Here is a 16562-nt window from a genome sequence, read left to right on the forward strand (position 1 = left end):
CGTGAGCCGAAGGAGGAGGAGGGGGGCGGCTGACCGATGCAGACTTGGCTGTCATGCTTTTGGACTAGTAAGTATATTGCTTGGATCTCTTTTTTTTTCTTTTGTCTGCCTGACAATGTTACGGGAGCTATCTTATCCTCTGTTTATCTTCATGAATCAAGTAATGATAGTAGAGTAGCGAATTATCAATCTGGTAACTAGTAAACGATATTCTAGTTTTTGAGGGTTAGCTATTGCTAGCATTCCCGTTCTGATTTGAACTTTGCAATCGATGAAATGCAAATAGCAAATGTTTGACCAAACAACCAATAGACTAGGCTACTACAGTATAATGATGCTTGCTTGTAAATGTGAGCATCACGATCATTTATCGTTAGAAAAAAATAAAAAATAACAGCCCATTCTCACCCCCAAGGCGTCACTTAACTGACGCCTTGGGAAGCATTTGGACATGCTTCAATATCTGACGCTTTAGGCGCCCTTTAGCGTCAGTTAGATGACGCCCTAGGATCGCGTGCACCCTACCCCCACCCCACACCTAAACCTAACCGCGTCCTCTAACTGACGCTTTCCTTTAGCGTCAGTTAGATGACGCCGTAGGATCGCGTCATGTAAGTGACGCTAAAGGGCGCCTAAAACGTCAAATATTGAAGCATGGTCAAAAGTGACGCCTTGGGGTGAGAATGCGTTGAAAATAAAACCCATGAAATTATATTCATATGACATGCTGAAATATATGCCACTGTACCTGGGATGAAGACATTTCACACGCGACGCAAGCGGAACACCTGCATGTGAGAGTTTACGACAGTAGTAGTAGTAGAGGACAATACTGTTTCCCAACTGTAGAGGGACCCCGAGAGTAAAAGTTACCTGGTGTTACTTTATGTCTTGACAATAAAATAATAATAATAATGATGATAATAATAATAATAATAATAATAATAATAATAATAATAATAAACATTAATAAAAGATAACTATTTGCAATAATGTGCACTGGTGAACAATCAGACAGTCCCTCCAGGATTTCACGATTTTTTTTTTGTGATTTTTGCGATCAAAATGACTGATTTTGTGGTGGTAATTTCCAAAAATTTGTGAAAAAATTTGCGACATTTATATATAATATTTACCATAATAGTTTTCAGTCCTTCCAGAAAAACGCAGAGTTTTTTTGTGATTGTTGCGGGTAAAAATTGATTGATTACGCGGCCCGTTTTCTTTTAAAATGCAATGGAATATGCGGGATATTTATGCAATGAAATTGCAGGAATTTGCAAAAATTGAGGGAACTTGCAAAAATTGCGGTTTGATGAAAAAGAGAAAGAGAAAAAAAAGTGATTCCCCCAACATCATGTTCTCACTAGGCTAATGTAAGAGTCATTTCTTATTACTTCCTTTGATAAGCAAGCATACTACATCATAGAAAGTGCTGGGAATATTTAATTTCTCATCTTGTTTTATTTCAGACTGTAACGAGTGTAAATAAGGTGTGGCCCCTTTAAGAGCTGCGCGCTCCTGTTGAACTCTCTGCAGTGTTATATGTGCGCCTCGAACAGCCCATGTGTGCGGGTAATTTCTGTTTGATGCTACACTTCTTTTATCTTATGTTGTTTATTAAGTAACGATGTTAAGTTATACGAGTTCGACTTGTGAGATGTCAATCGCCTCCGTGAGTCTGTCTGGCGTCGCGTAATTGCGTCACTTCATAACGTTCCCATGGAAACAGGGGTAAATGGCTGCTCTTGTGTGAAGCAAACGCAACATTTTTCAACTTTCTGCTAAGATACATGTGACTTTTTTTTGCAACGAAACTTTTTTTGCAGCGAGGATTATGAAATTATGCAAACCATATTTTGCACGGAAATCGGCAATTTATGCGGCGAAAGTGCGACGTATTTGAAAAAAATGCGGCCCCCGCATAAATATGCGGACTTTGGCTGATTTTGCATTGAATTCAGCGATCGCATAATCGCGTTTTTTCTGGAGGGACTGATCAGACCAAGAACACATATTAATAAAAAGTAAAAAGCATTAGTCAGTTCAACAAACTTTAATGATAGTAGAAGCAAAGATTCCCACTGGAATTTACAGGATACAGGACTTTATTTTTAGTTTGTCTTATTTTTAACATCAATGTATGGAAGGATTTCTTAAAAAGTGTGCTTGAGCTACCCTTTTTTAAAATAAATGCCACTTGGTTTGAAGAGTTGCTATACAACGCAATGACATTTATACATTTGTTAATGTGCCTCAGGTGTCCAAATATATTCTAGGGCCGCTGTGCATGCTTAGCACTCATAGCTGTTTTCCACATGTGTGAGCATCTGAAGCTGATTAGGAGTGAAAGCTGAGAAGAGGAGAGGAGACGAGAGGAGACGCGAGGAGAGATGCTGCTCTGTCTCAGTGGGTGGGGGAACCTTTCAGGTGTCTTTCTTTGATGTGGAAGCAGTGGTGGAATGTAACGAAGTACAAATACTTCGTTACTTTACTTAAGTACATTTTTCACGTATCTTTACTTTACTTAAGTAGAATAAATAGTGCATACTTTTTACTTTTACTTCGTTACATTTTGCAGCAATTATTATACTTTCTACTCCACTACATTTCTACAACTTCTGCTACATTTTCGTTACATTTTCTGATCAGTTTTTCCCCTGCCAAAACGTAATCTGACCGTCCGTTCGTTGCACGTTTGTCTCACCAGTGACGTTTGGTTGCCATAGATACATCAACTAAATGCGTCTCACACGCAGTGTGTTTATCATGCAACTCATACGCGAAAATTTGTTTTTATGTGCATAGGAAACACCCATGTGTAATATACGTTTGGTTAGGATTATGGCAAGCCAAGAGGTTCAGAATTACACCATAAATGAATCGCGTTTACTGCCAAACATAGTTATTAACATATAGTAAGGATAAGCATGATATTGCCTAATTGCAAGCTTGTTTCAGAAATGGTGACATTTTTTTCCATCATTATTGAACATCATTATAGGAGTATTAGGTTGAATGAGTTCGAATTAAATGTTTTATTAATCATTAAAAAAAATAGACATTAAGATAATAAATTGTTATGCAAGTACTTTTACTTTTAATACTTAAAGTACATTTAAAATAAAGTACTTTTTACTTTTTACTTAAGTATGGTTGTCATTGTGTTACTTCTACTTTTACTAAAGTAAATATTTATCTGGGTATTTGTACTTTTACTTAAGTACTGAGATTTAGTACTTCCTCCACCACTGTGTGGAAGGCACAAGGAATTAAATTCTACACTGATCTCAAAGGTTTCAGAAGTATATAAATAAAGCTTGGGAGCCCTAGAGGGAAGCAGCACAGGGAATCTGATTAGTTGATCAGCCCCGGACCAGATCCTGTCACCAGGACCCACAGCGCTCTGACACCAGTCAGTGCTGCAGGGACCCGAAGGTGTCAGACACACTGAGATAAAAATACAGCAGCAAGATCACCGTCTTCAAACAGTGTCGCTCATTTGCTCCTCAACCACCGACCAACAACCTTATTTCTCCTTCGGTCTAAAAGGGGAATTCACTTTTCAATTGTGCCTGCTGATGCTACTGTGTGAACACATATTGTTTTTCTGCAGTATATGAATGCAAATGTGGCCAGATATAGCATCGATTCAGTGAGATTTTTATTTTGACGGTGCTAAGAACATGGCAACACCTGAGCACACAGCTCTCATTCTCCGTATTCATTAGCTATGGTCTTTGTTTACCACTTTTGTTTAATGCATTAACTGTTAAACAAAGAAAGTAAACTGTCTATGAAAAAGTATACCATTTGCTTTTATATTATTTATCGTCTTTTATCTATTAAGTTCCGTATAGATTACAAAGTATTGCTACTGACCAATAAAACCCTAAACGGTTTAGCTCCTGTGTATTTAACCGATCTTCGATCGCCTTATAATCCATCACGCTCTTTAAGGTCACAAAACTCTGCACTCTTGGTTGTACCTAGGATATCTGAGTCCACTAAAGGAGGGAGAGTGTTTTCACATTTGGCTCCTAAACTCTGGAATAGCCTTCCTGATGATGTTCAGGGCTCAGAATCGCTCTCCCAGTTTAAATCTAGATTAAAGACGCATCTCTTCAAGGATTTACATTATGGACCTCATAACCTTGTACTCCAGTTTAAGATCAAATGCACATGATTATCTTTGCTTAATGTTATGAACAGCTGCTACGCTAACTACTCTTCATTTGCCTTTTTTGTTTTATCTCGGGATGCCCATCCAGGGGTCACTTGAGAGTACGCCAGTTCCAGTTTGGATCTAGCCTCTAATGGAGACTTTGGATGCCCCAACACCTGTGAAGAGACGGTGCCAACTCTGAATCAGCATGCGCCAATGCTACATTTTCTATATCATTATTCACAACTTGTGATAAAAAATATAAATGAGCTCATTGTTTTCGTAAATTAATACATTGCTAGCAATTCAGATCACTCTAAATTGTAATGTAGACACATGCACTTTCTCTAAAAGCAGAATTGTGAAAAGCACACTACAAATAAATGTGAATTCAATTATTAGTGACCAGTGTTGTGCAAGTTACTTCCAAACTGTAATACATTAGGTATTACTTGTTACTGTTATTTAAAAGTAATTCATTACCTTACAATATTACTGTCTCAGAACTGTAATGCGTTACATTACTCATGTATTACTTTTGAGTTACTTTCACCAAAATAACTAAGTAGTACTTAACTTTGGGGCTGTAACGATATGCAATATGAAACCGAAATCGCGATTCGCCACACGAACCTACAGAATCGCGACACACCTCTTCCAACTCCAGCGTTATTCTCCTTACCGTCCAGATCCAATGCTGCCTTATCTTTAAATTAGGCTATTAGTATTATTTGAAGCTAACATTATAAAATACGTAGACCTAGACCACAAAACTAGTTGAGGATAAATTATTTAAAATTGGGGAAGTCCAGCATTATGGACATGACATTTGCAGTCAAAACTTGAAATAAAAATTCTCAGAAAATACACGCATTGAAACATATATAGGCTACTTAAAAGACAGGCATTAGACAAATATCAGTCTATGTTTTATTTTTAATATTAGGGAAAAGACACACATTCATGCGTGACAAAAAAAAAATTGGAGGCAAAATATATTTTTTGTAATTCTGTTAATTACACTGCGCAAATCGGATGAGGAAGGGTTGGCATTTTAGTTTTCGTGTTCGCATTTATGAGGAAAAAACAATGTTACAGACGCGACCGCTCTGAACTGGCACAAAAAGACTGTTTTAAAACTTTCACATAGTCTGTTGCCTTTAAGAAGTAAAATACACTGTAATACAACTGTAATACAAGCCTGACTGAACATGTAACGAGTAAAATATTACTGAAAATTGATTAGTAATGCCTTACACTACTGCGTTACAGCACAAAGTAATATGTTACTGTAATGTATTACTTTTTTAATGCGTTACTCCCAACACTGAATAGTGACAGAGAGGCAAACACTGTTATACTTTCTCATTTGTCGTCTGCATTCAGCAAATATGCATTGAATATTTAATAAACATTTAATTTCACAAACCATGCAGACTAAAGGCCCATACACACCGGGACGAATATCAGCGCTTTATTCGTCAGCGTTTTTCAACGCGTTTTTTGTGTTCACACCCAAGCGTTTTTCGCTGACGATGAGCCGAGTGAACATGCAAATTCATTCCCTGACATTAGATGGCGCTTAATGTAAAACAGAAATAATAATAGAATACTATACTAGGGTGATCATATTCATTTCTCAATGTTTTATTATGACAGATTAAAAAAAACGAATGAAATAATGATAGAAATAATGTCTTCTGTATTAGAAAAATAAATATATAAATAATAAATAACTAAAAGAAATGCCTCCAAATGTAACAAAAATAGCTCTCACAAACTTACAAAAACGAACTAACAAAATCTTTAGTTTTCATCCTCTTTATCCTGTTTTTGTTCCTCATCCACCTTTGTTTGCCCATCTATATTTTGCTGTAGAACTGATCTTCCCCAGCATTTTTTTTTTTGAAAACCAGGACATTTTATCACTTACAAACAGCCAGGACATGTGAAGGACATGTGTAACGTAAAGTTGAGATGTTGCCCAGAAATAAAAACATAGCACTAGTTGTCGGATGAACAGATGCACGTCGTATTTCCCCGCGTTTAATAAAACCACTGAAACGTTACACTCGTCCTCATACATGGGGATCGTCGGATCGAGCGAGAGAAAAAAAAAACACAAACAAACATCTGGTCACAATAGAAAAATAAAATAAAAGAAAGAATACAAAGAGTCGGCAGAGCGGTTATCTCCTCTCCTCACTTGTCAAAATCTAACTGACACTAAGCACACTATGCGCAGTTCTCATCTCAACTCAGATTTCTATAAAGCACAAAGTGACCGTTTTACACGTGTCCTGGGAAAACAGGACTGTTCGTCACCCTATACTATAGTATTATTACAGAAATACTAAAATAAATATCATCATATAGCTCTTTATGCTCCGAGACCAGCAGCTCAACATTCATCTTGCCCATTTATCTTATCTCTTCTTCGCCGTATGTGTGCTCGGCAAGACCGTTTTGTGTTTGAGCGCCCCCAAGTTGTGTTTTACTGTAACTTCAGAAGTACCAGACACGTGAGCAAAACCGCCAATCTCGTTGGTCGGATAGGTTTAGGTTTTCAAACCAAAAAAACGAACCCGAGGCGGTTTTTTTAAAATGACGCTTTTACACGTGGCGTTTTTCGCGTCGGTGTGAACACTCACATTAGCGCCCATTGTTTAGTCACGAGGCGTTAAACGTCGACGAATATCGCGCGCGAAATTCGTCCCGGTGTGAACAGGCCTTTAGGGGCCAAATTCTTTAAAACGGGTTTCAAAGTGCACACTTTTAGAAAGCGATACCGTTATTTTATAGGCGCGTAGTTTTTCTTTTAAAAGTGTTTCTTTACAAAGTAGTTATTTGATTATTCATCTAGTTCCGCTGTGGTCTAATTAGTTCTCCTTGTTTGTTACCTTGTTTCTGTGTTCCTTAACACACATGAGTTTGGTTATGGTTTTCTTTCATTGTAATAAAGTTTCCTTTGTGTTCACCTCCATCCGGTTGTCTGCCTACACCAATGCTTAGATTTCGTGAGAGGATCAGAAAAAAATCCCCCCAAAATGCCTGGCTAAAATGACTTTAGCCATCAACAAAATAAACCTCAGCTGACAGACATGAGAGTGGCAGATGAAAATGACAGAACTATCCCTTAAAAGTTGGACCGCCCGTGATATCAAAATAAGAGAGTTTTACACATTAAAGTGGCCTAACAGTTAGTGAGTTTGTCACTGACACTTTTTGCTGATTTTAGTCTCTAGTTTATTTAAAATTCATTGGTGATCGTGTTGTTGGCGTTCTGCTAAAACTCCCAAGAGCGTGATCGTTTAGAGGCACATTTACAACAAAACAGCATCGCCTCCTTTTCACACTGGGTCTGTCAAGCCTGTCAATATTTATCTAGTTAAATATGCAGCCGTCAGGAATAAACAGAGATGCTTTCCCCCACAATCTCAGGGGAAACTAAACACACATAATCAGCCAGTTACTGTCAGGCCAGAAGACACAACACAGACAGACAGACCCATAAATAAACACACACACACACACCTACAAGCAATCTGTTTTTACTTCCTTTCAAAAAGTCACGTTAAAGATGCCTGGTCAAACTGAGGTTGACTGATGACGTAGAAATTTCACAGTTCACTGTTTATGAGTGAGCCACTCATCAACATCAACTCATGCAGTTTTAGATATGAGAGCACTACACAATGGGACTACTAAGCTATGGATGAGTCAAGCATAATGTGAGCAGAACGCTTACACTGAGTCTCAGGATGACGGTTCCAGCCGGGGTGTTCTCTGGGACGTTGACTGTGTAGGTGGGCAGGGAAAACACTGGGCTGTTGTCATTGATGTCTATCACCTCCACCAGCAGCGTGATGGTGGTCCTGCGGGGGTCAACCGCCCCATCTGACGCCTCCACGATCAGATCGTATCGGCTGCGAGTCTCTCTGTCCAACGGCACAGCTGTGAAGATGCTGCCCGTGGCGTTTATGGTGAACAGAGACACAAAGGTGAGCAGCCGGTATCGGACCTGACCGTTGAGCCCGGCATCAGGATCAGTGGCCTGAAAACAGAGACATGTGTTCATGATCATGGATTTTTATTTCATTCGGTATAAAGGGAAAAAATAAAAAATAAATAAAAGTAAATAAAATAATTGTACCATTCAAAAGTTACACCTACAAAAATTAAATTAACAAAATTAACACTTTTATTTAGTGATTTATTTGTAATGTAATCAAAGATTTATCCTATTTCAAATAAATGTTGTTATTCTGAACTTTCTATTCATTCATTTGAAGCAAATGTTTTCAACATCGATAATTATAAGAAATGTTTCTTGAGCAGCAAAACACCACTGAAGACTGGAGTAATGATGCTGAAAACACAGCTTTGCCTTCACATGACTAAATCAAATTTTGTAATCTATATTTAAAAAAATATAAATCACAAAAAAATATGTCACAATATTAGTGTTTATACTGTATTTTTGATCAAACATATACAGCCGCATAACATATACAGACTTCTTTCAAAAACTTTCAAAAAATCATACTGATCCCAAACTTTTGTATGGTACATACAATATGAATGTTAAAATGTTAAAAATTAAAAATTATGTTTTGTTATTATAATATATATATATATATATATATATAGTAAGTAAGAAAGTAAATATAAAAATAGGTAAATATAAAAAGTAGACTACTTTTATTTTAAATTTTAATTTTGGGGTGTACTAATCCTTTAAAACCTCTAGAATTAATATAATTTGCCTTTACATAAAATAATAAAATATTGAATATTAAGGCTGCCAATACCAGTTGAATTTTAGTAGTCATTTAGTCGCAAGAAAAAAAAGTTGTGTTTTTGTAAAATAATGATGCTTTCTGTCGTTTCGTTCTAGAACTTGCGAGCATCACATAATTGAAACGAAACTCAGCATATGCTTTCCTCACAGACATGAAAAATATAAAAATATATCTATTTAACATTTAAATGAACTTAAATATTCTCCGATTATGTAATCCGTATGAAACGTGCATATAGTCGCGTGGAGATTATGAGTCAGTATTGTTGACTTAAAGGACAAGTTTGGTATTTTACACTTTGATTGTTTCTGATTAAATACAATGGTTAAGATTGAAATTTAGACACATGCTGCTGGCCCGAGGATTTTCGTTTTCTGTGGTTGCAGCTCCCCACCTCCACAATGGTTGCATAGGTGCACAGGAACAATCCTTATTTACGCATTAAACTTTAGTTTACAAAGATGTGAAACTCGCCGAGTGGTGTTCTCTGATATGCTCATACAAAAATCGCAGCAAAAGATGCTTTCCAACAGGTTTTATCATATTTTTTTTTTCCAAGTCAAGTCAATGGAGTTGGACAAAAACTAAGATAAAATTTGTTAGAAACCTGTTTTCCCCTCAGAACAGTTTATATCTCACAATTCTGACTTTAAAACAGGCAATTGCGACTTTATATCAATCAGTTCTGACTTTATACCAGGGTATCTGCACATTTCTTAACAGCAAATTCAATGACTTTTAAGACCTTTTTTAAGTCCTCTAAAAGGCAAATTTAAGATTTACCAACCACGACAAAAAAAAAAAAAAAGGAAAATGTTCAGCACGACACGACAGTTTAATAATTTTGGCAGCCATTTTTGTTTTAGTCTTAGTCTTCAGATGAAAATGCTTATTGGTCTTAGTCACATTTTAGTCAGTAATTTTGTCTTTCATAGTTTTAGTCTAGTTTTAGTTGACAAAGTCATTGCATTTTATGTCAACTTTTATTCATTACTTTTAGTCAAACTTCAGTTACCGACATTAATTTTGGTAGCTATTTTATATGTAGTCTTTAGACAAAAAATTACATTATAATTTTTCAATTTAGGCCAACTCAATTAAGCTTATGAGACATTTGAATCAAGGAAACAGGCTGTATTGACAATGCACTATTTTGCAGTAGCACTTGTGCAATTCTATAGATCCCTGTTCCTTAATTCAGTGGTTCTCCAATTTTTTAAAGCATGAACGCTCGTAAACACGGTCTGTTAACAAAACAAAAAAATGGATGACGAGTTGGACAAGAAATTTAAGGTCCGTCCGTGAAATTTAAGACCTCCTTATCGGAAATTTCAGATATTGAGACATTTTCAGGCCTTAAAAAGTGAAAATTTTATTTAAGACTTTTTAAGGACCCACGGGGACCCTGTATACTGTATCTCGCAATTCTGACTTTATAACACGGAATTGCGACTTTATATCACACAATTATGACTTTATATCTCGCAATTCTGAGAAATAAAGTCAGAATTGCGAGATGCAAACTGCCGATTGTGAGGAAAAAAAGTCCGAATCGTGAGATAAAAAGTTGTTTTATTTTTCATTCTGTGTTGGAAACAAGCTTCCTAAGGGCAGCCCTATAAAATATATATAAAATACTAAAAATAATCACTGGCAGTCCTTTAGGGCAAAGAAATAAAGACTTGCTGAACTAATCCTATTCCTGTGTGGTTACAGCAGCTCATTTGTATGTGAGGAGGGAGCAGCGTTCGACTGTAATGGCTTCAGAGGTGCCTGCCATAATTCCTTCCTCTAGTAATTACAGATGCAGATGGGAAGAATAACTGGGTATGTGTGTGTGTGTGTGGGGGGGGGGGGCATGCAGGGTAACCAACATGAACGACAGAGACTCCAGGGGAAGAGAGGGAGAGATGAGATGAGATGAGATGAGGGACAGAAAGATGAGGGCCAAAATCCAAATGCGGCGAATGGAAATAAGTGAAATGAAAGGAGCATGTCTGAGCCTTGAGAAATTACAGGCACATCTGAGCGCTGAGGAATGAAAGTACTGCCCGTGGCCCTCTCATTAAACGTCCTGATAGCACACCTACATGGCATCTGTGCGCCTCGATAATTAACTAATGGAAGGGAATATGTAAACAGACCGATAAATAAACAAACAAACGCTACACAATACATAACCAAAAGCCGGTTTCCTAACATCACTAATGACTGCTATTCCGTGCCAGGAAATATTTCAACATTTCTTTTAAAGGTGCTATATGTATTTTTTAGCGGCCTCTATCGGTGATGTTTCAGATTGCAACCAATTTTTACAAAAGCGCTCGTGCTCTTGCGCATGCTCGAACACAAGAGCGAGCACTCATGGTACACGGCCGCACTGAGACTTTCAAAACACCGGAGAAAGCATCACACAACATGCAGGAAACTCATGTAAACTCCCACTGCAACATTACAATAGGCTACTTTTATCAGCTTGACGTCAGCTTAACTAATGCTCCATGCTTGTACCATGATAACTAGGGGTGTAACGGTACATGTATTCGTATTGAACCGTTTCGGTTCGAGGCTTCCGGTTCGGTACGCATACAAACCGAACGATTGCTTGGACCATTTTTCCTGCTGGCAAAATTCGTGCTGACGCGGCCAACACAACGTTGCAACATCAAATGGCAAGCGTAATGAAAGCAGAACGAAACTGCGCTACTCGTTATGTGCTTCACGGATCATTTATCAGTTCGGACCAGCAACATCTGTGCAGCGCGAGCCGATCTCGATCAAGCAACACTGTTAACACATAGCGCTAAGAGATCCGGTAAAGAAAACATTTGAATTCGCCACTGAGGTAATAACATCGCTGCGAGATCTAGTGAGATGCATTCACATTTCTCCGTTATTAACCGTAGATCTCTATTAGATCAAACAGCGCTGTCATGGAAACCAGGAAAAACATTGTGCCGTGAATGAACTAGTAATACTTTACGTCCACAGACCAGCAACATTCACCATGGATTTAATATCACTAACTGAAACCAGTTTGGCTGGAATGGTGAAATGCTTTCAAGTACTTCACACATCTTTTTCCAGCACTTCAAAATTCAAATATTATATAAATAAATATATATTTAAAAGTTATTTTTAATGTGATGACCAAAACATTATTTGTTCATCCTTCAAAGATGATAAACCTGAAAGTTTCAAGATCTAGGAAAACTAATTTTTTTTTCTTTAAACAAACAGGAAATTTCTCTGGCATTTCTTTCTTTTTGCTGTATCGAAAACGTACCGAACCGTGACTTTAAAACCGAGGTACGTACCGAACCGTGATTTTTGTGTACCGTTACACCCCTAATGATAACGTTACATTTGTGGTGCTATCTAGCATAAGGCTAACTATTCGTGTATCTTTCACAATCAGCAATGTCAACATAGGTGAATGTATAATATGATAACGAAAACGGTTACTGAACTAGACTGAACAATTTCAGTGTAACAGTAAGATCGTAGGAACTATTACTGTACTGAACGTGTCTGGAAATGTCTATTATAAACAATATGATAGTAGTAGGATGAGTGACGTTAGACAGTAGACCTAGTACATAAAATAAAAGTTACATCCTAAAAGCACCTTGATAAGGAGTTGCTTAGCGGAGGTGCAATTTCAGGATTGTATGGACGTAATATTTTCTCTTTCTTCTCTTTTCAATAAGAGAGAGGACAACAAAATCATCCTCACTGCTTGACGAATCCATTTTGCATTTTTGTGTTTTTTCCCGCAAAGGTTTAATAAATACGCATCGGACTCAGTGTGCAAGGTTTCTGTGCATGACAAATTTTTAGGCTGACGAACACGAAAAAATGCATAAGAAAATTTCGTACTCTGTGTGCAATGGCCTTAAAAGGAGGTTCACTTTAAAAAAAAAAAAAAAAAAAAACTTTTGCTGATAATTGACTCACCTCCATGTCATCCAAGATGTCCATGTCTTTCTTTCTTCAGTCGAAAAAAAATTAAGGTTTTTGATGAAAACATTCCAGGATTTTCTTCAAATAATTGACTTCATTGGGAACCAAACGGTTCAAGATCCAAATTAGAGTTTAAGTGCAGCTTCAAAGGGCTTTAAACGACACCAGACGATGAATAAGGGTCTTCTCTAGCGAAACGATCTGTCATTTCAAAAATAAATAAAAAAGTTTAAGTTTTATAAGCACAAATGCTCGCCTTGCTCTGTTATGTTATGAGCGTTCGTGACTCTCCTGTTCAAACTCGTTCATCAAAATGAACAAATCTTTTTTCGAGTCATGACTCAAAGGGTCCTAGATAAGAACCTTATTCATCGTCTGGTGTTGTTTAAAGCCCTTTGAAGCTGCACTGAAACTCTCATTTGGATCTTGAACCATTTGGTTCCCAATGAAGTCAATTATATGGAGAAAATCCTAGAATGTTTTCATCAAAAACCTTAATTTCTTTTCGACTGAAGAAAGAAAGACGTGGACATCTTGGATGACATGGGGGTGAGTAAATTATCAGCAAAAGTTTTTTTAAAAGTGAACTACTCCTTTAAGTCGATCCGATTCACGTTTGGCCTGACGAGCTTCAGCAGATACATTTTTGTTTTGTTTTGTTTTTTTATATTTATGTGGAGTTTATGTTGGAGTGTGTGTTGTGCTGGAGGCAGGTCGTTTTTTAGTGTTATCAGACTCCATGTCGTTCTCTGCAGTGCCGTCACATAGACTTTACATAAAAAGGAGAGGCTCAGGAGCACACCATGCACGTCACATCCGATGGATTTCGCAGAAAATCCGAGAGACTTCACAGTAAAATAGGAATACTAGCGTTCAGAGGTAATTGCAAAACCCGACAAGTGGATCATTATAATGTGTGATTACAAACCCTTCACACACAGGCAATAAAAAGTTACATATAGCACCTTTAAGTTTTAAATCACCTTCTTGCCTTCACTAGTTCATTTTAAATGACAAATTCATTTTTAACAGTGCATTTGTACATTTATAATCAGATAATACACAAACACTGATCCTAATAATTAGAAGAATTATGAAGTTTTAGGTACATAATCACAGGACATGCTAAAACGCACACACATATACTCACCAAAAGGATTATTAGGAACAACTGTGGAGAATGGGCCGACTGATTCAAGCTGATAGAAGAGCAACTTTGACTAAACCAACCACTTGTTACAATCATGGTATGCAAAACATTTGTGAAGCCACAACACGCACAACCTTGAGGCGGATGGGCTACAACAGCAGAAGACCTCACCAGGTACCACTCATTTCCACTACAAATAGGAAAAAGATGCTACAATTTGCAAGAGATCACCAAAATTGGACAGTTGAAGACTGGAAAAATGTTGCCTGGTCTGATGAGTCTCAATTTCTGTTGAGACATTCAGATGGTAGAGTCAGAATTGGGCATAAACAGAATGAGAACATGGATCCATCATGCCTTGTTACCGCTGTGCAGGCTGGTGGTGGTGAAATGGTGTGGGGGATGTTTGGCACACTTTGGGCCTATCTGAGCATTGTTTCTGACCATGTCCATCCCTTTATGGCCACCATGTTCTCATCCTCTGATGTCTACTTCCAGCAGGATAATGCACCATGTCACAAAGCTTGAATCATTTCAAATTTTCAAGATCATGGCTTTACTAAAATTCACTGTACTAAAATGGCCCCCACAGTCACCAGATCTCAACCCAATAGAGCATCTTTGGGATGTGGTGGAACAGAAGTTTTGTGCACTGGATGTGCATCCCACAAATCTCCATCAACTGCAAGATGCTATCCTATCAATATGGGCCAACATTTCTAAAGAATGCTTTCAGCACCTTGTTGAATCAATGCCACATAGAATTACGACAGTTCTGAAGGGGGTTGCGAAAGGCGGTCAAACACAGTATTACAGTTTTTCTCAATTGCTTTGGCTCAGTTCTCAAATGTTTTTTTTTTTATTTACCAAAACATTAAGTTCAGATCTCTGAACAATCCGCTTCTTTTTCACATCAGATTGGAATTTCTTATTGATTTGAGCAAATTGCAATTGCTTTGGCACATGTGTGCAAAGAGTACATACAACTGTCTGCAATTTGGACAACAAAGAATTGCATATGGCTTGTTGATCAAAACTGATGACTCAATTCTCACTTACACTGTCAAACACTTCAGAACTTCTCAGACATTTTTTATTGTGTAAGCCATCACATTCAAAACGATCTATTCAATTATCATAATTAGTATACATGCATGTATATTCTAAAATATATCTGACATTGACATTGTTTGTAATGTTTGCTTAATTGGCACATGACTTCTAATTGCATTCGCAATCTAATAGCAAATTACCTCTAATATGAATCAACCATTTAACCATTTAACCAATCAACTTTGGGAGTATATATATATATATATATATATATATATATATAGTATATATAGAATGGAGGACATTCACAACCCTGAACTGCAACAACAAGCTCATGGAAGAGCAATTGGAAGGCGTGTAAAAATATGTGGTGGTGGTAGAGGAAGAAATAATCGAGGAAGAGGTGGAAATAGAGTCAGAGTCTCTGATGAAATCAGAGCCACACTTGTGGATCATGTCATAAATCTGACCATTGCAGGGGATGAGTGCGGCATTCAAGGAGATTTTTTCCACGGTGTGTGGCAATGGTAACATCAGATGTGATGTTGATGAAAATATTTGGCCTGACCAACGTGAGCGACAAGATGTCCACCAAGAATAATTTGTTTCTTTTTTTTTCTTCATGAATGTTATTTGATGTTTGTGTATTTGTGGTAATACACAAATATGAAATGTAAAGTGAAATCTTGTTACTCTTGTCAGTTACTTTACATGTACAGTAAATACACTTGTATTGTGTACATACACATGAAGTACAAAAATAAACACTTTTTTTTTCTACATACTATTGACTTTTCTCAACAAATATAAGATTTGTTTACAATAAACCCTTAATTTTCATGGTTGACTGTTGTGGTGAAAAAACAACTAAACATTTTGACCAGTGTGGCTCACACAATGACAAAAATACTTTAGATTTTGGTGGCCTTGGCCAAATTATTGACAAAATAACTAGGTTTTGAAGCATGAATTAAATGTTTTGGGTGAGTAACTACATTTTGCAGACATGCTATAAAGTTTTGAAGTTCCTACCAACAGTTGTGACATTTGCACTCACAGTTTAGAGTATGTTAAGACTGTTTCGAAAAATGTGCCAAAGCAATTGAGAAAAACTGTAGTATGGTGTTCCCAAAAATCCTAAATATATACAGTATACAGTATATACTGTATAATTAAAGTTTATTAAACACCATTTATTTAGATTTTTGTATGTGTCCTTGCTGAATAAAATACCATTTTTATTTCATTGAAAACAACTTTAATGTATACCTTTGCCCAGTCAGAAAGACAGAGAGAGAGAGAGACAGACAGACAGACAGATAATAGATAGATAGATAGATAGATAGATAGATAGATAGATAGATAGATAGATAGATAGATAGATAGATAGACAGACAGACAGACAGACAGACAGACAGACAGACAGACA

The 16562-nt window shown here is 37.0% G+C and overlaps 1 protein-coding gene across 2 annotated transcripts in view; it reads right to left on the minus strand.

The window, feature by feature from the left end:
* Positions 1–16562, minus strand: part of pcdh15a (protocadherin-related 15a) — a 409861-nt gene that overhangs the window by 120432 nt on the left and 272867 nt on the right. For both annotated transcript variants that reach the window (XM_089117218.1, XM_089117217.1), the window contains one exon: positions 7914–8219. In XM_089117218.1, the coding sequence (XP_088973344.1) occupies positions 7914–8219 (306 nt within the window). The remainder of the gene's footprint in view (positions 1–7913; positions 8220–16562) is intronic.

The sequence above is a fragment of the Pimephales promelas genome, chromosome 11 (assembly GCF_988280905.1).
Source record: "Pimephales promelas chromosome 11, fPimPro1.hap1.1, whole genome shotgun sequence".
Classification (NCBI taxonomy): domain Eukaryota; kingdom Metazoa; phylum Chordata; class Actinopteri; order Cypriniformes; family Leuciscidae; genus Pimephales; species Pimephales promelas.